Source organism: Pan troglodytes, chromosome 20, assembly GCF_028858775.2.
Source record: "Pan troglodytes isolate AG18354 chromosome 20, NHGRI_mPanTro3-v2.0_pri, whole genome shotgun sequence".
In the NCBI taxonomy this organism is placed as follows: Eukaryota; Metazoa; Chordata; class Mammalia; order Primates; family Hominidae; genus Pan; species Pan troglodytes.
Window position 1 is genome coordinate 51,751,059 of NC_072418.2, and position 25,755 is coordinate 51,776,813.

A 25,755-nucleotide genomic window follows, 5' to 3' on the forward strand; every position below is an offset into this window, starting at 1 on the left:
TCTGACCTCTAGCAACTCAAAGCTGCGGCACCGGCCCCTAAATTGTGCTCCTCTGTTACTGTGCCCCCAAAACCTGCGGGTTACTGTGGCACTCAAATCAGGTCCCCGGCTGGGCGCGGTGGCTCACGCCTGTAATCCCAGCACTTTGGGGGCCAAGGCCGGTGGATCACCTGAGGTCAGGAGTTCAAGACCATCCTGGCTAACATGGTGAAACCCCGTCTCTACTAAAAATACAAAAATTAAGGCCAGGCACGGTGGCTCACGCCTGTAATTCCAGCACTTTGGGAGGCCGAGGTGGGCGGATCACAAGGTCAGAAGTTCAAGACCCGCCTGACCAACATGGTGAAACCCCATCTCTACTAAAGATACAAAAATTAGCCGGGTGTGGTGGCGTGCGCCTGTAATCCCAGCTACTAGGGAGGCTGAGGCAGGAGAATCATTTGAACCCTGGAGGCGGAGGTTGCGGTGAGCCGAGATCGCGCCACTGCATTCCAGCCTGGGTGACAGGGCGAGACTCCGTCTCAAAAAAAAAAAAATAAATAAAAATAAATAAATAAAAATACAAAAATTAGTTGGGCGTGGTGCCGGGGGCCTGTAATCCCAGCTATTCGGGAGGCTGAGGCAGGAGAATCGCTTGAACCCGGGAGGCGGAGGTTGCAGTGAGCCGACATTGCACCACAGCACTCCAGCCTGGGCGACAGAGTGAGACTCCGTCTCAAATTTAAAAAAAAAAAAAAAAAAAAATCGTATCCCTCGGCCATTGTGTCTCGGCAATCCTACCCTGGGACACTCTGTCTCCAAATTCTACCCCCACCGTGCCCCCAAGTCCTGTCCCCGGGTCACTATCCTGCCACCCCTAACAGCCACAGGCCCAAACAGCCAAACCGCGGGACCCTTCCCTCACAGGGCGTCGCCCTGTTTTTCTGCGCTCCGCCCCAGTCCTCCTGCCCCACCCGCCAGCCCCGGGCTGTAGGGTCGGGGCCCACTGACAGCTCCCGCCCCCGCCGCGGCCAATCAGCGGTTGGTGCACACGCCCCCCCGGCCACAGCCAATCCGCAGCAGCCCTGCAGCTCCACCCCTCACCTGGGGGACGCCAGCGCACCCGGGCCCTGCGCCCCTCCTGGGTCCAGCTGGGGAGTCTGCGTCCCCCAGTGCCCTGCGGACCAAAACCCAGGAGTTTCAGCCCCTCCTCCCTCTGATCCAGATGTCTCAACCCCCTACTTTCTCTTCCCTTTGGACTTTTCTTGCCAGCCACCTTCCTATTCTACAGGCAGTGAGAGGAAAACTCCTTTTCCCTGAGGGCCAAGAGTAAGAGGGCCTTCTGCGTCTCCCCCTCCATTACCTCCTAATTAGCGCTTAATTTACTCTCCCCTGCGGGCCTTTAGTTAGCGCGCTGGTGAAGCCAAACCGCTCTACCCTTCCCAGGAGCCCCTGGCGACAGCGACAGGGCTAGCAACATCAGGCACCTGCTTGCTGCAAGGCCTGGGGTTGGGGGGCGGGGGGAGCTGCAGTCCTTCAGGGTCGAGGCAACTTGTGGGTCTGGGGTGCAAGGGCTAAGTGGGGCAGAAGGACTCGTCTAAAGGATGGGAAATAAATAATAACGATATCCTCCTCCTTCTGGCTGCAAATCGTTTTTATGGGAACCTGCAGGGTGACCCGGCACCTTGCTAACTGGGCTTAGAGTCTAAGGGCTTGGGGGCTGCATCTGATACAGGTTGGAGTTTGGGGTGGGAGAGTCCTAGGAAGGGGGCCCCAAGTAGAAATGAGAGAAATCAGGAAGGGATATCGGGGGTGTCCACGGGGGTGCTCCGACTGGCCTTGCGCCCGTACCCCAGCTCTGCACCCCCCGTCACGAGCAGTTCAATGCCTGTGCAGAAGTTGGCTTCGGAGGCCAGGAACACTGCCGCAGCCCCGACCTCAGCGGGCTGGCCCATGCGGCCCAGTGGCTGGGGAGAAAAGAGGGGGGAAGGAGGTCAAGAGGAGCCCCACTTGATCGCCATGCCCCCCACCCCCATGCCACCTTCTACCACCTGGATCTGAACCCCACTCCTACCTGGGCCAGCATGCCCTCTCGGATTGTGGCCCTAGGGTCTGGCGTTAAGGCTGCCAGCTCCTCCCACAGTGGGGTCCAGATGTTTCCTGGGGAGATACTAGAGGAAGGGAGAGGGGGGATCAAAGCAATCTGTCTCGAATCACTTGGGATCACTCCCAGTCACCCCAGTTCCCCCAGGAGGCTCTCCGCCTGCTCAGAGCAGCTCACCAGTTGACTCGGACACCATATGGACTTTCATCCAGGGCCAAAGCTTTGGTCATGGCTGTTACTGCCCCCTGCAGAAAATGGAGCGGGGAAGAAAGTTCAGTCCCCGGGACATGGGGTCCCTGCCATCCATTGTCTCCTGCCAGCCAGGGGGGCATCAGAATGGGGAAGTCATGCCCTCCTTGAAGGCTGCCTTCAGAGGCACCAGGCTTGGTTTCTTGGGAGAAACTTGGCATAGAAATCTGTCACAGGAAGGCCAGGTGCGGTGGCTCACACCTGTAATCCCAGCACTTTGGGAGGCCGGGATGGGTGGATCACTTGCGGCCAGGAGTTCAAGACCAGCCTGGCCAACATGGCAAAACCCCATCTCTGCTAAAAATACAAAAATTAACCGGACATGGTGGTGCACGCCTGTAATCCCAGCTACTGGGGAGGCTGAGGCGTGAGAATTGCTTGAACCCATGAGGCAGGGGTTGCAGTGAGCTGAGATCATGCCACCACACTGCAACCTGGGTGACAGAGTGAGACCCTATCTAAAAAAAAGAAAGAAAGAAAAGAAAAAAAGAAAGTTAGCCGGGCGCAGTGGCTCACGCCTGTAATCCCAGCACTTTGGGAGGCCGAGGCGGGTGGATCACCTGAGGTCGGGAGTTTGAGACCAGCCTGACCAACATGGTGAAATCTCGTCTCTACTAAAAAATACAAAAATCTAGCTGGGCGTGGTGGCAGCCACCTGTAATCTCAGCTACTTGGGAGGCTGAGGCAGGAGAATCACTTGAACCCGGGAGGCGGAGGTTGCAGTGAGCCAAGATCACACCATTGCACTCCAACCAGGGCAATAAGAGCGAAACTCCATCTCAAAAAAAAAGAAAGAAAGAAAAGAAAAAACAGAAATCTGCTGGGTGCGGTGGCTCATGCCTATAATCCCAGCACTTTGGGAGGTCAAGGCAGGCGGATCATGAGGTCAGAAGATCGAGACCATCCTGGCTAACATGGTGAAACCCCGTCTCTACTAAAAAATACAAAAAATATTAGCTGGGTGCGGTGGCGTGCGCCTGTAGTCCCAGCTACTCGGGAGGCTGAGTCAGGAGAATCCCTTGAACCCAGGAGGCAGAGGTTGCAGCTGAGATTGCACCACTGAACTCCAGCCTGGTGACAGAGCGAGACTCCATCTTTAAAAAAAAAAAGAAAAGAAAAGAAAAAACAGAAATCTGTCACAGGCAGTTATGCCTGGGTGCTGAATCTGGGAGTTAGGTGTGAGACTCTCTAGGGCCAAGATCTTGCTAGGTCTAGCTCCTAAGTTGTCTGGACTCAAAGCCAAGGCCCATGGGAAGGAGTAGGGAGGGAAGGAAGGGGTAGGGGCTGCCATACCTTGGTGGCCACATAGGGAACTGCCTGGGCCTGGCCGATTGCCCCCACCAGGCTGGAGATGTTGATGACATTCCCTTGACTCTTCCGCAGGTAGGGGAGGGCGAGCTAGGGAGACAAGAGGCCAAGTAAGCTACACAAGCCCTGCATCTTCCCAGACCACTGAAACACAGCTACAGCCATCCTGACGTCTGGGATGACGGCCACCTCCCTGGCGTGTTCCTAGTTGATCTCAGTGACTGCTAGAGACGGCATCTAACATAACACCCTCTCTGGTTTGCCCTGGGGCCGCTGGGTCTCAGCACTCAAGGAGTCTCTCCTTGGCGGGAAGGGATTTCTCTCTCTTCTCCTCAGTCTCTGACTCTCTTTCTTCGTCTCTATCTCTGTTCCCTTCTCCCTTGGTCTTTGTATGTTACTCAAATTCCTGTCCATATCAAGACAGGAAAATGGATGAGAGATCCAGAAGGCTGCATATTTTTCAAAAATGGGATGAAGTTATTTTCCGGTGAAGTCTCTGTGGCCCAGGCTGGACTGCAGTGGCACGATCGTAGCTCACTGCAGCCTTGAACTCCTGGGCTCAAGCAATCCTCCCCGCTCGGCCTCCCAAAGTGTTGGGATTACAGGCGTGAGGCATCACACCCAGCCAGGAAGTTCTTTTATCCATGGAGGGGAAGATGGTTTCTATGAGGCCTTCATGAAAGGCACTCTAGACCAGGCACAGTGTCTCACACCTGTAATCCCAGCACTTTGGGAGGCTGAGGTGGGTGGATCATCTGAGGTCAGAATTTTGAGACCAGCCTGGCCAACATGATGAAACCCCATCTCTACTAAAAATACAAAATTAGCCAGGCATGGTGGTGCATTCCTGTAATCTCAGCTACTTGGGAGGCTGAGGCAGGAGAACTACTTGAACCCGGGAGGTGGAGGTTGCAGTGAGCCAAGATCGCGCTACTGCACTAGAGCCTGGGCAACAGAGCGAGACTCCGTTTCAGGAAAAAAAAAAAAAAAAGAAATGCACTGTTTCCTGCCACCATTTCTCCTGCAATTCAACTCCCTGGCCACCTGGGAAGTCCCTAAATACTCTCTCTGTGTGTGTGCGTGTGTGTTCGTTGACTACACATGACCTTGGATAAACTCAAATTCTATCTTTGATCTCGCTTGCCTTAGAAAGCTGAGCTGGCCAGGCAAGGCCTGTTCCTGCCACTTAAGACTAATTGGTACAAGGCGGCACCCCTAGCAGGCTCTCCGAGTGGGAATCTAAATGAGCTCCCTGCCCGGTTCCCCCCACCGACTCTTTCAAGCCATTTCTGCTCCCCTCCAAAACGACCTCCACCCTTTTCTGTGCTGTATCTTCGACACACCCTGCGTGTTGCAACCTCAGGGCCTTTGAACTTGCTGTTCCCTCTGCCTGGATTGCCTTTTCCTAAGAGAGCCACATGACCCACTCTTAGGGTGGCCAGCCATCCCAGTTTGCCCAGGACTGAAGGGTTTTTGGGGACATGGTATTTTCAGTCCACAGTGTCAATGCTAAACGGGGACGGTCCTGGGTAAACACTCCCTCAGCTCCCTCAAACCCTGATCCGAGGTCACCTCCTCAGTGAGGCCTTCCTTGGCTATACTGTTTAAAGCTGCAAGCCAGGATCACTAGCTCACACCTGTAATCCTTGCACTTTGGGAAGCCGAGGAGGGAGGATTGCTTGAACCCAGGTGTTTGAGGCCAGCCTGGGCAACTTAGCAAGACCCTTCCTTTCTCTTTCTTTCTTTCTTTCTTTCTTTCTTTCTTTCTTTCTTTCTTTCTTTCTTTCTCTTTCTTTCTTTCTTTTCTTTCTCTCTCTCTCTCTCTTTCTTTCAGATAGGGTATCGCTCTGTTGTCTAGGCTGGAATGCAGTGGTGCAATCTCAGCTCATTGCAACCTCCACTTCCCAGGTTCAAGCGATTCTCCTCCCTCGGCCACCCGAGTAGCTGGGACTACAGGCATGTGCCCCCACACCAGGATAATTTTTTTTTTTTTTTTTTTTTTTTTTTTAGTGGAGACAGGGTTTCACTATATTAGCCAGGCTGGTCTCGAACTCCTGATCTCACATGATCTGCCTGGCTCGGCCTCCCAAAGTGCTGGGATTCCAGGCTTGAGCCACCGTGCCTGGCCTGTCTTTATTTTTTTAAACAACAAAAAAATATTTTTTGTTTTGTTTTATTTTTTGAGACAGAGTCTCACTCTGTCGCCCAGGCTGGAGTGCAGTGATGTCATCTTGGCTCACTGCAACCTCCTCCCCCCAGGTTCAAGCCCTTCTCCTGCCTCAGTCTCCTGAGTAGCTGGGACTACAGGCATGTGTCACCATGCCTGGCTAATTTTTGTATTTTTTAGTAGAGATGGGGTTTCACCATGTTAGCCAGGCTGGTCTTGAACTCCTGAGGTCAAGTAATCTGCCTGCTTCGGCCTCCCAAAGTGCTGGGATTACAGGCGTCAGCCACCACGCCTGGCCCCAAAAAATAAAATAATAAAATAAAACTGCAGTTCCCACACCCCTGGGTCCCCTTCCCTCTTTCAGATGTCTTTTCTCTGTGTCACACACTCCCTTCTGAAAGGCCATATATATTTTACTTGTTTGTTCGTGTTCTGTCTCTCCCACCAGCATGCAGAAACCTATGAGGGATGGTCAAGATTTCTTTTGTTTCTTCCCCAGCACTAAAGGTGCCTGGCACATAGCACATGCTTCATAAATATCCTTTGAATGAATGAATGGGTGAATTAATGAATGAATGGAGGACCTGGTATGTGTCCAGCCCTGTCCTCAGCAATTTACATGGATTAGCTCATTTCATCCCTCTAACATTCTCCTGTACCTACAAGAAGGAGGTACAGCTGAGAGTCCCATTTCACAAGCGAGGAGACTAAGGAATGGAGGGATGATTGACGCCCACAGGGCATCACGTGACACCTGACAGCACCAGCATTTGCTGCTGGACAGGCTGAGACCCAAACCCATAAACAAACAACAATTTCTCACAATTCTAAGTATTAAGAACTTTAGGCCAGGCACAGTGGCTCACACCTATAATCCTAGAACTTTGGGAGGCTGAGGCGGGCAGTCACCTGAGGTCAGGAGTTCAAGACCAGACTGGTCAACATGGCAAAACCCCATCTCTACTAAAAATACAAAAATTAGCCGGGTGTGGTGGTGCGTGTAATCCCAGCTACTCGGGAGGCTGAGGCAGGAGAATCTCTTGATCCCGGGAGGCAGAGGTTGCAGTGAGCCACAATCGCACCACTGCACTCCAGCCTAGGCAGCAGATAAAGACTGTCTCAAAAAAAAAAAAAAAAAAGAAAAGAAAGAAAAAGAAAAAGAGAAACCATGCTCTAATATGAACGTGAATGATGTGGGCATTGACCAGCCTCTGCCCTCCTCCTCAGGGAACCTCTCCTCCTCGCCTCCTCTCACTCCCACCAGCCTGACACCCTCCCTCCCTCCCAGTGCCCACCCCACCCGCCTTGCTCCATTTCTCTCTCAGTCTGTGCACCTGCCCTGCTGTTTAATCTTCTCCCCCACCTGACCCTGCAAACGTGAGTCTCACCAGGGCTGAGACACGGATCTTGCCACCCTCACCCTAGCACGAGGCACACAGCTGGAGCTCAGTAAATATTTGTCCCACACTCCCTGAGTGTCCTTCTCCCCGCACCCCTCAAGGTTGCTAAGCACCTGCTCTATATCAAGGACCCGCTGGGGGCCAGGTGCAGTGGCAGATACCTGTAATGTCAGTGCTTTGGGAGACCGAGGTGGGAGGATCCCTTCAGCCCAGAAGTTCAAGGCCAGCCTGGGCAACATACTGAGACCCCAGTTCTTAAGTGCCAAGGTTCTGAGACAGGAGCAGGCCTGTTGTGTTTGGGAGCAATGAGGCCAGTGTGGCCGGAGGTGAGGTCAGAGAAGAACAGGGGCCAGATCACGAGGCCTTGAAGGCCCCCACTTCTCCCTTGGACAAATGCAATCAACTCCTTTTTTTGTTTGTTTGCTTTAGAGACAGAGTATTGCTCTGTCACCCACGCTTGAGTGCAGTGGCACGATCTCGGCTCACTGCAACCTCCACCTCCCAGGTTCAAGCAATTCTCCTGCCTCAGCCTCCCGAGTAGCTGGGATTACAGGCGCCCACCACCACGCCTGGCTAATTTTTGTATTTTTAGTAGCAACGGGGTTTCTCCATGTTGGCCAGGCTGGTTTCAAACTCCTGATCTCAGGCAGCCTGCCCACCTCGGCCTCCCAAACTGCTGGGATTACAGGCGTGAGCCACCATGCCCAGCTCAAATGCAATCAACTCCTAATACTGGTTCTCCCACTCTCACGCTTAACCCTCAGATTTGTCCCTCATACCTACAGGAGCCAGAGCCTATGATCTGTTAATAATATTAACAGGATCACATCACTCCCTTGCTCAAATACCTGCCACAGCTCCCTATTGCTCTTGACATAAAGACCAGATGATTCAGCATGCCCTTCAAGGCCCTGCCTGATCTGGTTCCCACCCCAATCTCTTCTTGCAACATCCCGTTCTCTCACTGGGCCCAGCTGGCAGCAGCACCAAACCCTGTCTCGCTGCCAGGCCCTCGCCCTGCCATCTCTTTCTCCACCTCCTCCACTGGTCAATGCTGCTCAGATTTCATTACTTCCAGTAAGTTTGGCTACATTCCCTGAACGGGCCAGCCTCCAGGTCACACTCTCCCAGAACCACACCCATCCCCCTCATAAAGCAAAACATACTCTTCTGAACTCATGTCTCTCTTTAGGAAGACCTGGCTGCCCAGGACTGTAAACTCCCCAAGGACAGAGCCTACGTGTACCTGGCTCCCTGCCATATCTCCAGCACCTATAACACTGCCAGGGCCAGGTGCAGTGGCTCACGCCTGTAATCCCAGCATCTGGGGAGGCTGAAGTGGGAGGATCACTTGAGCCCAAGGAGTTTGAGACCAGTCTGGACAACATGGTGAGACTCCCTCGCAGCCATCTCAACAAAAATACAAAAATTAGCCAGGCATAGTGGTGTGCGTTTGTGGTCCCAGGTTTTCGGGAGGCTGAGGTGGGAGGATTACTTGAGCCTGGGAGGTCAGGGCTTCAATGAGCTATGATCACACCATGGCACTCCAGCGTGGGCAACACAGCAAGACCCGATCTCTAACAAAAAACAAACCGAAAAAGAACGTTGCCTGAGGCTGGGTGCAGTGGCTCCTGCCTGTAATCCCAGCATTTTGGGAGGCCAAGGCAGGTGGATCACCTAAGGTCAAGAGTTCGAGACCGGCCTGACCAATATGGTGAAACCCTGTCTCTGCTAAAAATACATTAGCCAGGCGTGGTGGCACATACCTGTAATCCCAGCTACTTGGGAGGCTGAGACATGAGAATTGCTTGAACCTGGGAGGTGGAGGTTGCAGTGAGCCGAGATTGCACCACTGCACTCCAGCCTGGGTGAAAGAGTGAGACACCATCTCCAAAATAAAAGAATGTTGCCTGGCTTGACTAAATAGAGGACTGAATGGATAGATTTTTTTTTTTTTTGAGATGGAGTCTCGCTCTGTCTTGCCCAGGCTGGAGTGCAGTGGCGCAATCTCGGCTCACTGCTACCTCTGCCTCCCAGGTTCAAGCAATTCTCCTGCCTCAGCCTCCCGAGTAGCTGGGACTACCACCACGCCCGGCTAAGTTTTGTAATTTTTTAGTATAGACAGGGTTTCGGCCGGGCGCGGTGGCTCACATCTGTAATCCCAGCTCTCAGGGAGGCAGAGGCGGGAGGATGGCTTGAGCCCAGGAGTTCGAGACCTGCCTGGGCAATATAGCGAGACCCCATTCTCCACAAAAAGTAAGAAAAAAAAAGACAAAAATAAATAAAAAAATAAATAAGTAGAGACAGGGTTTCACCATATTGGCCAGGCTGGTCTCAAACCCCTGACCTTGTGATCTGCCTGCTTGGGCCTCCCAAAATGCTAGGATTACAGGCGTGAGCCACCCCACCCAGCCAGGATGGATAGATTTTTTTTTTTTTTTTTTGACAGAGTCTCACTCTGTCACCCAGGCTGGAGTGCAGTGGCGCGATCTCAGCTCACTGCAACCTCTGCCTCCCAGGTTCACTCTATTTTCCCATCTCAGCCTCCTGAGTAGCTGGGACTACAGGCGCCCGCCACCACGCCCAGCTAATTTTTTGTATTTTTTAGTAGAGACGGGGTTTCACCATGTTAGCCAGGATGGTCTCGATCTCCCAACCTCGTGATCCACCCGCCTTGGCCTCCCAAAGTGCTGGGATTACAGGCATGAGCCACCGCGCCTGGCCTCAGAATGGATAGATCTTTAAGGAACAATCCAGCTCTGAGAGACTACAACTGAAACCCCTGTGTTCCAACACCTTCTGTGGATCCCTACTGCCCACAAAATATAATTTCCTTGACTATCTAAATATCCTTAATCCCGCCCTTGTTTTCCCTAGCCTAGGGAGTCACAAACTTTGGCTTGTATCAGAATCCACCAGGAAGGCCAAAGACCTGGAGATTCTAATTCAAGGGATCTGGGCAGGGGCCCCAGAATCAACATTTAAAGAGCTTCCAAAGTCACATGGCTGAGAGAGAAGAGAAAAAAAGAGAGCTTCTATGGGATTTTGATGGTGATGGTGATGATGGTGATGATAGTGATAATGGTGATGATGGTGATGATAATGGTGGTCATGATGGTGATGGTGAGATGATGGTGATAATGGTGATGATGAGGATGGTGATGGTGAGGATGGTGATGAGGATGATGATAAGGATGATGGTGAAGATGCTGATGATGGTAGTGATGATGATGGTGACGGTGATGGTGAAGATGGTGAGGATGATGATGATAATGATAGTGATGATCATGATGGTGATTTTGGTAATGATGATGGTGATGATGATAATGGTGATGTTGGTGAGGATGGTGACGGTGGTAATGATGGTTACAATTGTGGTTATGATGGTGATGATTGTGGTAATGGTGATGATAATGGTGATACTGGTGAGGATGGTGATGGTGGTGATGGTGATGATGATTGTGGTAATGATGGTGATGGTGATGATGGTGGTGATGATGGTGGCCATGATGGTGATGCTGATGTTGTTGATGGTGATGGTGATGATTGTGGTAATGACAGTGTTGATGGTGATGATGGTGGTAATGATGGTGATGATGATGGTGAGGTTGGGGATGGTGATGGTGGTGAAGATGGTGTTGATGGTGATGGTGGTGATGGTGAAAATGGTGATGGTGAGGATGACGGTGAGAATGATGGTGAGGGTGGTAACAATGGTAATGATGGTGATGGAAATAACGATGGTGATAATGGCAGCGACACAAGTGTTCACAAGATTTCTTTGCAACAAGTGCATGAACAAGCAGACAAAAGTCTTTGCCCTCAGGGAAAACAAAGGCAATATGCAAATGTTGTCGGGATCCTGGTGTGAACAAATCAGCTGTAATAAAACATTTGGGAACTTCTGGGTGTATTTAAATAGAGTTAAATATGAGATGGTATTAAGACATTTCTGTTAATTGTATTAGGTGATATAATGGTATTTTTGTTATGTAAAAAAGGCCTGAGCCTGGACAAAATGGTGAGACTCTGTCTCTACAAAAAAAATAAAAGATTGGCTGGGCGTGGTGGTGCATGTCTGTTGTCCCAGCAACCTGAGAGGCTGAGGTAGGAGGATCACTTGAGCCTAGGAAGTCGGGACTGCAGTGAGCCATGATCATTTCACTGCACTCCAGCCTGGGTGACAGAGCAAGACACTATCTCAAAATAATAATAATAATAACGCTTTATTTTTAGGAGATGCTTACTAACGTGTTTGGAAATGAACTGTCATTGTGTCGTAATATACTTTATAATACTTTGACAAAAGAAATATATACATTTATGTATATACAGACACATATATATGGTGTACAAAATGTGAATAAATGCTAATACAAATGATGGGCATATAGGTATTTATTATACTACTATATTTTTCTTTTCTTTTTTCTTTCTTTTTTTTTTTTTGAGTCTGAGTCTTGCTCTGTTGCCCAGGCTGGAGTACAGTGGCGCAATTTCAGCCCACTGCAATCTCCGCCTCCCTGGGTCCAAGTGATTCTCCTGCCTCAGCCTCCCGAGTAGCTGGGATTACAGGTATGCGCCACCCTGCCCAGCTAATTTTTTTTGTATTTTCAGTAGAGACGCGGTTTCACCATGTTAGCCAGGCTGGTCTTGAACTCCTGACCTCAGGCAATCCGCCCGCCTAGGCCTCCCAAAGTGCTGGGATTACAGGCATGAGCCACTGCATCCGGCCTATTTTTCTTTTTTAAAAATGTTAAACATTGAGGCCAGGCATGGTGGGTCACACCTGTAATCCCAGCACTTTGGGAGGCCAAGGCGGGCAGATCACTTGAGGTCAAGAGTTTAAGACCAGCCTGGCCAACATGGTGAAACCCTGTCTCTCCTAAAAATACAAAAATTAGCCGGGCATGGTGGTACATTTCTGTAGTCCAGCTACTTGGTAGGCTGAGGCAGGAGAATGGCTTGAACCCAGGAAGGCAGAGGTTGCAGTGAGCCAAGATCATGCCATTGCACTCCAGCCTGGGCAACAGAGCGAGATTCCATCAAATAAATAAATAAATAAATAAATAAATGTTAAACATTGAACCACAAGTAAAAGTCAAGAAAAAAAGAAAGAAGGCCAGGTATGGTGGCTCACGCCTGTCATCCTAACACTTTAGGAGGCCAAGGCAGGAAGACAGTTTGAACTCAGGAGTTCAAGAACAGCCTGGGCAACATAGCAAGACCTCCTCTCTACTGAAACTAAAAAAAAAAAAAAAATTAGTCGGGTGCTGTGGCATGTATCTGTAGTCCCAGCTACTCGGAGGGCTGAGAGGCTGAGGTGGGAGGATCCCTTGAGCCCAAGAGTTCAAGGCTGCAGTGAGCTGTGATGGCACCACTGCTCACCAGCTGGGAAGACAAGGAAAGGAGGAAAGAAGGAAAGAAAAAAGGAAGGGAGGGAGGAAGGAAGGAAGGAAGGAAGGAAGGAAGGAAGGAAGGAAGGAAGGAAAGAAGGAAGAAAGAGAGAGAAAGAAAGGGCCGGGCGCAGTGGCTCACACCTGTAATCCCAGCACTTTGGGAGGCTGAGGCAGGCGGATCACAAGGTCAGGAGATTGAGATCATCCTGGCCAACATGGTGAAACCCTGCCTCTACTAAAAAAAAATTAGCCGGGTGTAGTGGTGCGTGCCTGTAATCCCAGCTACTCGGGAGGCTGAGGCAGGAGAATAGCTTGAACCCGGGAGGCAGAGATTGCAGTGAGCTGAGATTGTGTCACTGCATGCCAGCCTGGCGACAGAGCAAGACTCTGTCTAAAAAAAAGACAAAAAAAAGAAAAAAAAGGAAAGAAAGAAAAGAAAAGAACAATGGGGAGTTTCAGTATACATGAATTATCTGTACTATTCTAGGAATATTTTGTAAGTCTTAAATTATGTCAAAATAAAAATAAAAAGCATTCTAATACACTGGTGGTATGGTACGCATGAAGTTCCTACTGATAAAATTGTATGATCTGGGCTGGGTGCGGTGGCTCACGCCTCCCAGCACTTTGGGAGGCCGAGGCAGGCGGATCACTTGAGGTCAGGAGTTCCAGACGAGCCTGGCCAACATGATGAAACCCCATCTCTACTAAAAATACAAAAATTAGCCAGGTGTGGTGGCGTGTGCCTGTAGTCCCAGCTACTTGGGAGGGTGAGGCAGGAGAATCACTTGAACCCAGCAGGTGGAGGTTGCCATAAGCTGAGATGGTGCCACTGCACTCCAGCCTGGGCGATAGAGCGAGACTCCGTCGCAAAAAAAAAAAAAAAAAAAAAAAAAAAAATTGTATGATCTGGGTGGTGGGCGGGGGCAGGAGTCAATGGGTGGAGCAAGTTATTCTTGCTTTGTTTTGTTTGAGACAAGTTCTTACTCTGTTGCCCAGGCTAGAATGCAGCGGCGCAATCATAGCTCACTACAGCCTCAACCTCCTGGGCTCAAGTGATCCTCCTCAGCCTCTTGAGTAGCTGCGACTACAGATGTGTGCCACCCTGTCTGGCTAATTTTGTTTATTTTTGGTTGAGATGGGGTCTGGTGCTATGTTGCCCAGGCTGGTCTTGAGCTCCTGAGCTCAAGTGATTTTCCCACCTCAGCCTCCCGAAGTGCTGAGATTGCAGCATGATAAATATTGATAAGGGTTTCATGGGTATTTAATCTAATCTCATTAAATCCTCAGAACAACTCTGTCACAATTGGCCCCATTTCACAGGTGAGAAAACAGAGGAGCAAAAATGCTGAGTAACTTGCATGACGTTGCAGGTAAGAAGTGGCAGAGAATTTAGGCAAACAAGCCACTTGTTATTTCTGCCTCTCTGCCCCGCAGGTCCTGTTGACCAACTTAACCAACTTTATTTATTTATTTATTTTGAGATGGAGTCTTGCTCTGTCACCCAGGCTGGAGTGCAGTGGCGCGATCTCGGCTCACTGCAAGCTCTGCCTCCTGGGTTCACGCCATTCTCCCACCTCAGCCTCCCGAGTAGCTGGGACTACAGGCACCCGCCACCGCGCACAGCTAATTTTTTGTATTTTTAGTAGAGATGGGGTTTCACCGTGTTAGCCAGGATGGTCTCGATCTCCTGACCTCGGGATCCGCCCGCCTCAGCCTCCCAAAGTGCTGGGATTACAGGCGTGAGCCACCGTGCCTGGCCCAACTTGACCAACTTTCTAAGAGAAACAAGAAATGTGGTGGTTTATGTGAAATCTGTCTTGTGAAATGTTGGCAATGAATGAAAAAAGATAGGCCGGACATGGTGGCTTACGCCTGTAATCCTAGCACTTTGGGTGGCCGAGGCAGGCAGACCGCTATAGCTCAGGAGGTTGAGACCTGCCTGAACAACATAGTGAGACCCCCAACTCTACAAAAAATACAAAAATCAGCTGGGCGTAGTGGTGGGCACCTGTAGTCTCAGGCCCTCGGGAGGTTGAGGCAGGAGAATTTCTTGAGCCCAGGTAGTCAAGGTTGCGGTGAGCCGAGATCCTGCCACTGCACTCCAGCCTGGGTGATGGAGCAAGATTGTCTCAAAAAAAAAAAAAAAAAAAAAAAAAAAAGTAAAAGAAAAGAAGAAAAAGAAAAAAAAAAAATATATATATATATATATATACACACATATATTAACTCTTCATGGGCTGAGGTGTAGGTGTGTTTTATGTGTGGAGGTGTTTTTAGTGTTGGGTTAATCCTAGAAAGTCAACACAAATTTGGAACAGGAGCCAGGGTTCACTGGTTGAGCAGGGGATTGCCCAACCTCCCAGGAACATTTCACCTGGATCTTGGATGCCACCTCAGAGTCAGCACCTGAAGCTTCCTGGACACTGGGCCCGCCCCCAGGCCTCTCCCCTCTTTGTCTACTCTTGCTCCCCTGAGTTCCTCCAGCCTCAAACTGGTCAGCTGCAAGCTGGTATCTCCAGAGCCCCACCTCCACGATCTCATGCCCAATGCCCATTCCCACCAGGACGTCCACCAGGCAGTTCATGCTCAACAGCGCCCTCCCCAGGCTTTCCTGCCACAGTGAATGGCAGCTCTGTCCAGTCAGTTGCTCAGTTGCTGGAGGTGGGGAGAACAAACCTAAAACCCCACTTTTTTTTTTTTTTTTTGAGATGGAGTCTCACTCTGTCACCCAGGCTGGAGTGCAGTGGTGTGATCTCAGCTCACCTCAACCTCTGCCTCCTGGGTTCATGAGATTGTCCTGCCTCAGCCTAATAAGAAGCTGGGATTACAGGCGCCCACCACCACGCCTGGCTAATTTTTGTATTTTTAGTAGAGACGGAGTTTCACCATGTTGGCCAGGCTGGTCTCGAACTCCTGACCTCATGATCTACCCGCCTCAGCCTCCCAAAGTGCTGGGATTACAAAGACATGAGCCACCGTGCCTGGCAAGGACAGGGATTTTCTTCTGTTGTGTGTTCATAGCTGTATGCGCAGGGCTCCGCACGTTGCTGGTGCTATATAACTATTTGTTGAGTTAATTAATTAAAAAGTGCTATGCGGAGAATAAAGATGTTATGGAGAGTGGATGTTTGTGTGCAGCTGTTGCATAAGCAAGGGTGTAGGGAAAGGCTTTGATGTGTGTTCTTCTCCTTCCTTTTTTTTAGATAGAGTCTTGCTCTGTTGCCCAGGCTGGAGTGCAGTGGTGCAATCTCGGCTCACTGCAACCTCCGCCTCCCGGGTTCATGCCATTCTCCTGCCTCAGCCTCCCAAGTAGCTGGGACTACAGGAGCCCGCCACTGCGCCCAGCTAATTTTTTGTATTTTTAGTAGAGACGGGGTTTCACCATGTTAGCCAAGATGGTCTCGATCTCCTGACCTTGTGGTCTGCCCGCCTCGGCCTCCCAAAGTGCTGGGATTACAGGTGTGAGCCACCGCACCTGGCCTCCTTCCTTTTTAATATAGGAGATTATATAAGAAGAGATGATTAATATAGGAATGTATTCTGGGCTGCAGGTTCAAGACCTTCTTCCTTTTTAATATAGGACTGAGTTTATCTACCTATTTATTTATTTATTTTTGTTTTTTGAGACAGAGTCTTGTTCTGTCACTCAGGGTGGAGTGCAGCGGCACCATGTCAGCTCGCTGGAACCTCCACCTCCCAGGGTTAAGTGATCCTCCTGCCTCAGCCTCCTGAGTGCTGGAATTACAAGTGTGCGCCACAACGTCTGGCTAATTTTTGTATTTTTAGTAGAGATGGGGTTTCACCATGTTGGCCAAACTCCTGACCTCAAGTGATCCGCCTGCCTCGGCCTCCCAAAGTTCTGGGATTACAGGCGTGAGCCACTGTGCCCAACAAAGAATTTATTTAATACAGGAGTGTGTCCCGGGCGGCAGGCTGAGAACCTTCTTCCTTTTTAATATAGGAGATTATTAATATAGAAGTGTGTCCCCTGCTGCCTGGGACACACTTCCAGGTTGTACTGGGGAGTGCTCCAGAGAGCAAAAGAAAAAAAAATGGCTCAGGCCAGGCACAGTGGCTCATGTCTGTAATCCCAGAACTTCGGGAGGCCTAGGTAGAAGGATGGCTCGAGGCCAGGAGTTCCAGACCAGCCTGGGCAACAGAGCAAGACCCCAACTCTATAATAATAAAAAAAAAGGCTCAACTTTTTTTTTTGTTTTTGAGGCGGAGTCTTGCTCTGTTGCCCAGGCTGGAGTGCAGTGACGCAATCTCGGCTCACTGCAAGCTCCGCCTCCTGGGTTCACGCCATTCTCCTGCCTCAGCCTCCCAAGTAGCTGGGACTACAGGCACCTGCCACCATGCCCGGCTAATTTTTTTTATCTTTTAGTAGAGATGGGGTTTCACCGCGTTAGCCAAGATGGTCTCGATCTGCTGACCTCGTGATCCGCCCGCCTCGGCCTCCCAAAGTGCTGGGATTACAGGCATGAGGTGCCGCGCCTGGCCAAAGGCTCAACTTTTTAAAGAAAAAAGGACGAATCAAGAGAGGCGGTGATTACAAAAGTTGTTCATCAGGAATTGTCATTGGTTTACAGACATCACATTGATTAGTGATTGGCTATACATGGTTGAACTATAGAATGTGTGACACTCTAGAGCTACTTGGTATCAGGTCGTCTAGAGTCCAGAAACCAAGTAGCCTCAAAAGGTAATTATTGGACGGGTGCAGTAGCTCATGCCTGTAATCCCAGCTTGAGGCAAGGAGTTCGAGACCAGCCTGAGCAGCACAGAAAGACCCTGTCTCTACAAAAAAGTTAAAAATTAGTCAGTCATAGTGGTGCACCCCTGTGGTCCCAGCTGCTCAGGAGGCTGATACAAGAGGATCACTTGAGCCCAGGGGTTCGAGGCTGCTGTGAGCTATAATGGTACTCCAGCCTGGGCAACAGAGTGAGTCCCTGTCTCAAAAAGTAATTAAAATACATTTTTATAAAGTCCCTCTGAGCCAGGCGCGGTGGCTCACACCTGTAATCCCAGGAGTTTGAAAGGCTGAGGCAGGAGAATCACTTGAGCCCAAGAGTTTGAGACCAGCCTGGACAACATAGTGAAACCCCACCTCTATTAAAAAATAAAAAGGCCAGGCACAGTGGCTCATGCCTGTAATCCCAGCACTTTGGGAGGCTGAGGTGGGTGGATCACGGGGTCAGGAGTTCAAGACCAGCCTGGCCAACATGGTGAAACCTCGTCTCTACTAAAAATACAAAAAAATTAGCCAGGCGTGGTGGTGAGTGCCTATAATCCCAGCCACTAGGGAGGCTGAGGCAGAGAATTGCTTAAACCTGGGAGGCAGAGGTTGCAGTGAGCCGAGATTGTGCCACTGTACTCCAGCCTGGGTGACAGAGTAAGACTCTGTCTCAAAAAATAAATAATTTTTTAAAAAGTTGTTAAAAAGCCCCTCTGGGCCTGATCCTGATCATCTAAAGGGGCTCTCCTTTCTCAGATAAAAAGGTTTGTTTTCTTTCTCATTCCCTCCCCAGCTCTCCCCCAATTCTTGTTTAAGACAAGGTCTCACTCTGTTGCCCAGGCTGGAGTGCAGTGGCACAATCACGGCTCACTGCAACCTCCAGCTCCCAGGTTGAAGCGATCCTCTCACCTCAGCCTCCCGTGTAGCTGGGATTACAGGAGCACCACCATACTCAGCTAATTTTTTTTTTTTTCTGAGAAAGAGTTTCACTCTGTCACCCAGGCTGGAGGGCAGTGGCGCAATCTCAGCTCACTGCAACCTCCGCCTCCCAGGTTCAAGCAATTCTACCGCCTCAGCCTCTTGAGTAGCTGGGATTACAGGCACCTGCCACCACGCACAGCTAATTTTTGTATTTTTAGTAGAGATGGGGTTTCACCATGTTGGACTCCTGACCTCAAGTGATCTGTCCGCCTTGGCCTCCCAAAGTGCCGGGATTACAGGCATGAGCTACCAGGCCTGGCTTTTTTTTGTGTGTGTGAGACGGAGTTTCCACTCTTGTTGCCCAGGCTGGAGTGCAATGGCACGATCTCAGCTCACTGCAACCTCTGCCTCCCAGGTTCAAGTGATTCTCCTGCCTCAGCCTCCTGAGTAGCTGGGATTATAGGCATGTGCCACCACACCCGGCTAATTTTGTATTTTTAGTAGAGATGGGGTTTCTCCATGTTGGTCAGGCTGGTCTCAAACTCCCGACCTCAGGTGATCCGCCTGCCTCGGCCTCCCAAAGTACTGGGATTACAGGCTTAAGCCACCATGCCTGGACTCCATGCTCTTTTTAAAAATTAATTAATGAATTATTTTTTTTTTTGAGACAAGGTCTCACTCTGTCACCTAGGCTGGAGTGCAGGTGCACGATCTCAGCTCACTGCAACCTCCGCCTCCTGGGCTCAAGCTGTGATACCCTAACCTTGTTTTAACCTGAATTGACTCTCCCTTAGGTGAGCGAGCCAGACAGACTCCATCCTGGCTCCTTCACTTGCAGCCCCTTACCCACCCCCCTTTCTTCAAGGACTTAACTTGTGCAAGCTGACTCCCAGCACATCAAAGAATGCAATTACTGATAAGATACTGTGGCAAGTTATATCCGCAGTTCCCAGGCAGTCGCCCGATTAATAGTACCCTAAGCCCCCGCGTTTCTGTCTGGTTGATAGCGCCCAACGTCCAGCGTCTATCACCTTGTGATGTGTTTAAAGCCCCTGCACCTGGAACTGTCTGCTTTCCTGTAACCATTTATCTTTCTAACTTTTTTTGCCTGCTTTACTTCTGTAAGATTGTTTTAACTAGACTCCCCCCTCCCCTTTCTAAACCAAAGTATAAAAGAAAATCTAGCCCCTTCTTCGGGGCCGAGAGAATTTTGAGCGCTAGCCGTCTCTCGGCTGCCGGCTAATAAAGGACTCCTGATCTTGTCTCAGAGTGTGGCGTTTCTCTATAACTCGCTCGGTTACAACAAAGCAGTCCTCCCGCCTCAGCCTCCCAAGTACCTGAGGCGCACCACCATGCTCAGGTAATTTCCGTATTTTTTGTAGAGACGAGGGTTTCACTATGTTGCCCAGGCTAGTCTCGAATTAATCCTGGGCTTAAGGGATCCTCTTGCCTCGGCCTCCCAAAGTTCTGGGATTACAGCTGTGAGCTACCGGACCTGGCCTATTTATTTATTTATTTATTTATTTTTGAGACAGCATCTTGCAATGTTGCCCAGGCTGTAGTGCAGTGGTGTGTACATAGCTCATGGCAGCCTTGACTTCCTGGGCTCAAACGATCCTCCCACCTCAGCCACCTGAGTAGCTGGGACTACAAGGGCACCACCACGCCTAATTTTTTAAACTTTTTGTAGAGATGGGGGGTTTAGCTGTATTGCCCCAGCTGTCTTGAACTCCTGACCTCAAGTGAACCTCCCACAAGGACCTCCCAAAGCACTGGGATTAAAGGTGTGAGCCACTGTGTCTGGCCCCAATATGTTCTTAACATCCCCTCCTACCACCACCAGTCTGGAAGGTTCTAGAAGGTTCCTAAGACTGGGCTATGTAGCTATAAAGGTAGCTTTTGCTGGATGTAGAGATTTGCAGTCATTTATCTTCCTTTTGGAATAAGGAGATTAAACTAAAGAACAGAAAATAGATGGCCAGGCGTGGTGACTCAAGTCTGTAATCCCAGCACTTTGGAAGGCCAAGGCAGGCAGATCACTTGCAGTCAGAAGCATAGCTACCAAAAATTATGAAATTTAGCTGGTTTTGTGGCCCGCACCTGTAATCCCAGCTACTCAGGAGGCTGAGGCACGAGAATCGCTTGAACCCAGGAGGTGGAGGTTGCAGTGAGCCGAGATCACACCACTGTCCTCCAGCCTGGGCGACAGAGAGAGACCCTGTCTCCAACAAACAAACAAATGAAAAGAACGGAAAACATTTTGCTCTTAGACAAAATGCATCACACAATCCACCTATCAGGAGGCTGCTCGGGCCTGGCGGCAGGGTCGCCAGCCCTCACCTTGGTCAAGGTGTACGTCCCCAGTAGGTTCAGCTCCAGCAGCTGGCGGAATCCCTGGGCAGAGGTCTCCTCAGGCCTCTGTAGGGGTGGGTCTAAAGTGGGGGGTGAGAGAGAGAGGAAAAGTGACGGGGGCTGGACACAGTTGCCCACGCCTGTAATCCCAGCACTTTGGGAGGCTGAGGCAGGCGGATCATGAGGTCAGGAGTTCAAGACCAACCTGGCTGACAGGGCAAAACCCTGTCTCTACTAAAAATACAAAAATTAGCTGGGTGTGGTGGCGGGTGCCTATATTCCCAGCTACTCAGGAGGCTGAGGCAGGAGAATTGCTTGAACCTGGGAGGTGTAGGTTGCAGTGAGCCTAGATCCAGCCACTGCACTCCAGCCTGGGCGACAGAGTGAGACCCCATCTCAGAAAAAAAAAAAAAAAAAAAAGCCGGGTGCAGTGGCTCATGCCTGTAATCCCAGCATTTGGGGAGGCCGAGGTGGGCAGATCATCTGAGGTCAGGAGTTCAAGACCAGCCTGGCTAACATGATGAACCCCATCTCTACTAAAAATATAAAAATTAGCCTGGCGTGCTGGTGGGCGCCTGTAATCCCAGCTACTTGGGAGGCTGAGGCAGGAGAATCGCTTGAACCCAAGAGGCAGAGGTTGCAGTGAGCTGAGATCACACCACTGCACTCCAGCCTGGACGACAGAGTGCGACTCCATCTGAAAAAAAAAGAAAAGAAAGAAGAGAAGAGAAGAAAAAAGAAAAGAAAAGAAGAGAGACATGGCCAAGTGAGGGCACAGCCCTGGGGACACACAGGAGGGATGGAACAGGGCCACAGTTTCAGCACAGGCCTGGGGGGCTTCCATTGCTTTACTCTCCTGTCCAAGTGGCTAGAAAGAGGTATGAGGCAGGATGAGGGAATCAGGGGCAGGGAGTGGGGAAACTGAGGTACAGGAAACAGAGTTGGGGGGCAGGAGGTGGAAAATGGCCCTGGGGTCTCACAACTCACGGTGGCCAGCGTTGTTGACAACACAATCCAGGCGGCCAAATCGGCGGATGGTCTCAGAAACCAGGGTCTGAGGAGAAAGGAAATGTCCTTTGTTTTTTTTTTTTGGAGACGGTGTCTCCCTCTTGTCACTCAGGCTGGAGTGCATTGGCACGATCTTGGCTCACTGCAACTTCAGCCTCCTGCGTTCAAGCAACTCTCCTACCTCAGCCTCCCAAGTAGCTGGGATTACAGGCGACTGCCACCATGCCCGGCTAATTTTTGTACTTTTTAGTAGAGACAGGGATTCACTATGTTGGCCAGGCTGGTCTCAAACTCCTGAGCTCAAGTGATCCACCCTCCTCAGCCTCCCAAAGTGCTGGAATTACAGGTACCACGCCCAGCCCAGGAAATGTCCTTTGAATGAGCAGTAGATGGGGTGTCCAGCCATAAAGAAGACAGGGCTCCCAAATGCAAGGCAGGAGGGGGAAGCTGAACTCCCAGGTCAGGGGACAAGAGCTAGAGGAAGAGGGGACTCCGAGATCAGCAGACACAGCAGGCAAGCAGGAGACAGGAAGGAGACAGGGGGCTGGTCAGAGCCACACTGCAGTCGTCACACCCAGGGTCAGGGGGTGGGGCAGGGGGGTGACAAGGATTCAGAGAGAGCGTAGGGGACAGTTGCCCAAGGGGGGCAGATAACAGAGAGATACTGATTAAAAGGAAGAAATAGGAACCCAGAAATAATGGAGAAAAAATCAGTTACAGGCCACGTGCAGTGGCTCACACCTGTAATCCCAACACTTTGGGAGGCTGAGGTGGGCGGATCACCTGAGGTCAGGAGTTCAAGACCAGCCTGGCCAACATGGTGAAACCCTGTCTCTACTAAAACTACAAAAATTAGCCAGACACGGTGGCTCATGCTTGTAATCCCAGCACTTTGGGAGGCTGAGGCGGGCGGATCACCTGAGGTTGGGAGTTCGAGACCAGCCTGACCAACATGGAGAAACACCGTCTCTACTAAAAATACAAAATTAGCCAGGTGTGGTGGCACATGCCTGAAATCTCAGCTACTCGGGAGGCTGAGAGAGGAGAATCACTTGAAGCTGGGAGGCAGAGGTTGCGGTGAGCCGAGATCACACCATTGCACTCCAGCCTGGGCAACAGGAGCAAAACTCTCTTAAAAAAAAAAAAAAATTAGCCGGGCATGGTGGCGCACACCTGTAATCCCAGCTACTCGGGAGGCTGAGATAGGAGAATGGCTTGAACCCGGTAGGCTGAGGTTGCAGTGAGCCGAGATCACACCACTGCACTCCAGCCTCAGTGACACTTACAAAAAAAAGAGACAGAAAAATCAGTTCCAGTTGACCCACTTTGAGGGACTTATTCATTTCCATCCACATGTTAAATGTGCTAAGAGCCTTGGAGAGGTGTGACAGAAGGAACATGTGACCTGCCCATCAGTCACAGAAGACCTTGTGTGTGGAGTGACACTGGGTGGAAACCTTTGACGAGTCCAGCGGAGCCAGGAGAGGAAGGAAAAGTAGAGGGAAAGGCATATGCAAATGGCTGGAGGAGAACAAAGAACTGGTCATTAGCGGAGATGGGGGTAGGAACAGGAACTCGGCTTACCTTCACATCATCTTCCTGAGTCACATCACAGAGGATAAAGACAGCTCCAGGGAGCTCCTGCTCCAGGGCCCGGCCCCCAGACTCTGCAGGGAGAGAAGAGCTGGGAGCCTGGACCCCTGGGTCTGAGGGAGGAGGGGTTGGGGACTTGGATTCCTGGGTCTGAGGGAGGAGGTGCTGGGGGCCTGGACTCCTGGGTCTGAGGGAGGAGGGGCTGAGGTCTGGACTCCTGGGTCTGAGGAAGTAGGGCCTGGGGGCCTGGACTCCTGGGTCTGAGGGAGGAAGGGCTGGGAGCCTGGACTCCTGGGTCTGAGGGAGGAGGGGCTGGGAGCCTGGACTCCTGGGTCTGAGGGAGGAGGGGCTGGGAGCCTGGACTCCTGGGTCTGAGGGAGGAGGGGCTGGGGGCCTGGACTCCTGTGTCTGAGGGAGGAGGGGCTGAGGTCTGGACTCCTGGGTCCAAGGAAGTAGGGCCTGGGGGCCTGGACTCCTGGGTCTGAGGGAGGAAGGGCTGGGAGCCTGGACTCCTGGGTCTGAGGGAGGAGGGGCTGGGGGCCTGGACTCCTGGGTCTGAGGGAGGAAGGGCTGGGAGCCTGGACTCCTGGGTCTGAGGGAGGAGGGGCTGGGGGCCTGGACCCCTGGGTCTGAGGGAGGAGGGGTTGGGGACTTGATTCCTGGGTCTGAGGGAGGAGGCGCTGGGGGCCTGGACTCCTGAGTCTGAGGGAGGAGGTGCTGGGAGTCTGGACTCCTGGGTCTGAGGGAGGAGGGGCTGGGGGCCTGGACTCCTGGGTCTGAGGGAGGAGGTGCTGGGGGCCTGGACTCCTGGGTCTGAGGGAGGAGGGGCTGGGGGCCTGGACTCCTGGGTCTGAGGGAGGAGGTGCTGGGGGCCTGGACTCCTGGGTCTGAGGGAGGAGGGGCTGGGAGCCTGGACTCCTGGGTCTGAGGGAGGAGGGGCTGAGGTCTGGACTCCTGGGTCTGAGAAAGTAGGGCCTGGGGGCCTGGACTCCTGGGTCTGAGGGAGGAGGTGCCAGAGCCTGGACTCCTGGGTCTGAGGGAAGAGGGGCTGGGAGCCTGGACCCCTGGGTCTGAAGGAGGAGGGGTTGGGGACTTGGATTCCTGGGTCTGAGGGAGGAGGTGCCGGAGCCTGGACTTCTGGGTCTGAGGGAGGAGGGGCTGGGGACCTGGACTCCTGGGTCTGAGGGCAGAGGGGCTGGGGGCCTGGACTCCTAGGTCTGAGGGAGGAGGGGCTGAGGTCTGGACTCCTGGGTCTGAGGAAGTAGGGCCTGGGGGCCTGGACTCCGGGGTCTGAGGGAGGAGGTGCTGGGGGTCTGGACCTCTGGGTCTGAGGGAGGAAGGGCCAGGGTGAGGGCTGAGGGACCGTCACTCACCATCCTTGTCGCAGATAACCACTCGGGCCCCGCTGTCCACTGAGAATAGGAAGGGAACAGGTTACTCTCCGAGCCTTGGTTAAAGCCTCTGCCGCCCTCTTGTGGCCACCTGGATTGGGGCTGATCTCCCTCTCCCCTCGTGACCCCAGTCTCATGATCACCCATAGGACAGAGGGCAGACGCCTTGACACATACTCTCCTTGCCTTGTTTCTGCTGAGGCTCCTGAACCCCCGTTCGTGGCTTCCAGAGCAAACTCCACGACTGACAGAGCCATTCCTCAAACCACTGGTTTTGTAGCTACACCAACAGACCCAGAGAAAGGGGCCACTGCCTTCGGAGACCCTGTCAGACTCAGCCCTAGCCTACAGCGCCACACGCTTACTTTAGCCGGCAAATTGGCTTTTATAATATCAGAATCCTGGCTGCAGTACTGGAGTCCCTATTTTCCGCCCCCATCACCCCGCCCCCATCCTTCCTTTCTCACACTCCACAGCTCCCAGCAGTCAGACCCGGCTCACCGAAGGCGCGCACGATCCCAGCTCCGATGCCGCGCCCGCCCCCGGTCACGACCACCACCTTCCCGGCATAGCGCGTTCCCGTAGCCATCCCGTGTACGTCGGTCTCTCTCTCTCTCTACTCTGGGCCTCTTTCACCTCCAAAGCCCCGTGAGGCCGTCGCATCAAATCCTCAATAGAGGCTGGATCCTGGAAGTCCGGCCTCGGGGGGCGTTGCCAGGAAGGCTAGAGACCTGGAAGTTTGTCCCCAGCCCCTCCTCCCTCAGACACTCCTCTCTTCTCACAGACCCAGGAATCCAGGAGCCCCAGTCCCTCCTCCCACAGACCCGGGAATCCAGAAGCCCCAGTCCCTCCTCCCTCAGACTCGGGAGTCCAGGCCCCCAGCCCCTCCTCCCTCAGACTCGGGAGTCCAGCCTCCCAGCCCCTCCTCCCTCAGACCCGGGAGTCCAGCCTCCCAGCCCCTCCTCCCTCAGACCCGGGAGTCCAGCCTCCCAGCCCCTCCTCCCTCAGACTCGGGAGTCCAGCCTCCCAGCCCCTCCTCCCTCAGACCCAGGAGTCAGGGTCCCAGCCCCTCCTCCCTCAGACCCGGGAATCCTGGCCCAGCCCCCTCCACTCTCAGACCGCGGGATCAGGTTCTCTATCCCTTCT

At 52.0% G+C, this 25,755-nt stretch overlaps 1 protein-coding gene across 2 annotated transcripts; it reads right to left on the reverse strand.

Moving 5' to 3' along the window:
* Positions 1 to 1,615: 1,615 nt before the first annotated feature.
* On the reverse strand, positions 1,616 to 25,535 carry HSD17B14 (hydroxysteroid 17-beta dehydrogenase 14). Of its 2 annotated transcripts, XM_024351532.3 has the most exons (9): positions 25,111 to 25,530; positions 24,592 to 24,630; positions 23,210 to 23,292; positions 21,605 to 21,671; positions 20,606 to 20,697; positions 3,626 to 3,730; positions 2,261 to 2,328; positions 2,054 to 2,150; positions 1,616 to 1,946 (listed from the first exon to the last, which is right to left on the reverse strand). In XM_024351532.3, exons 1-9 carry the CDS (start codon positions 25,196 to 25,198, stop codon positions 1,773 to 1,775), a joined length of 813 nt encoding a protein of 270 aa, XP_024207300.1. In that variant the 5' UTR covers positions 25,199 to 25,530; the 3' UTR covers positions 1,616 to 1,772. The 2 variants fall into 2 exon arrangements, with proteins under 2 accessions (XP_024207300.1, XP_024207301.1); XM_024351533.3 differs by lacking the exons at positions 20,606 to 20,697; positions 21,605 to 21,671 and having other exon boundaries at positions 25,111 to 25,535.
* Between the last annotated feature and the right edge of the window lie 220 nt (positions 25,536 to 25,755).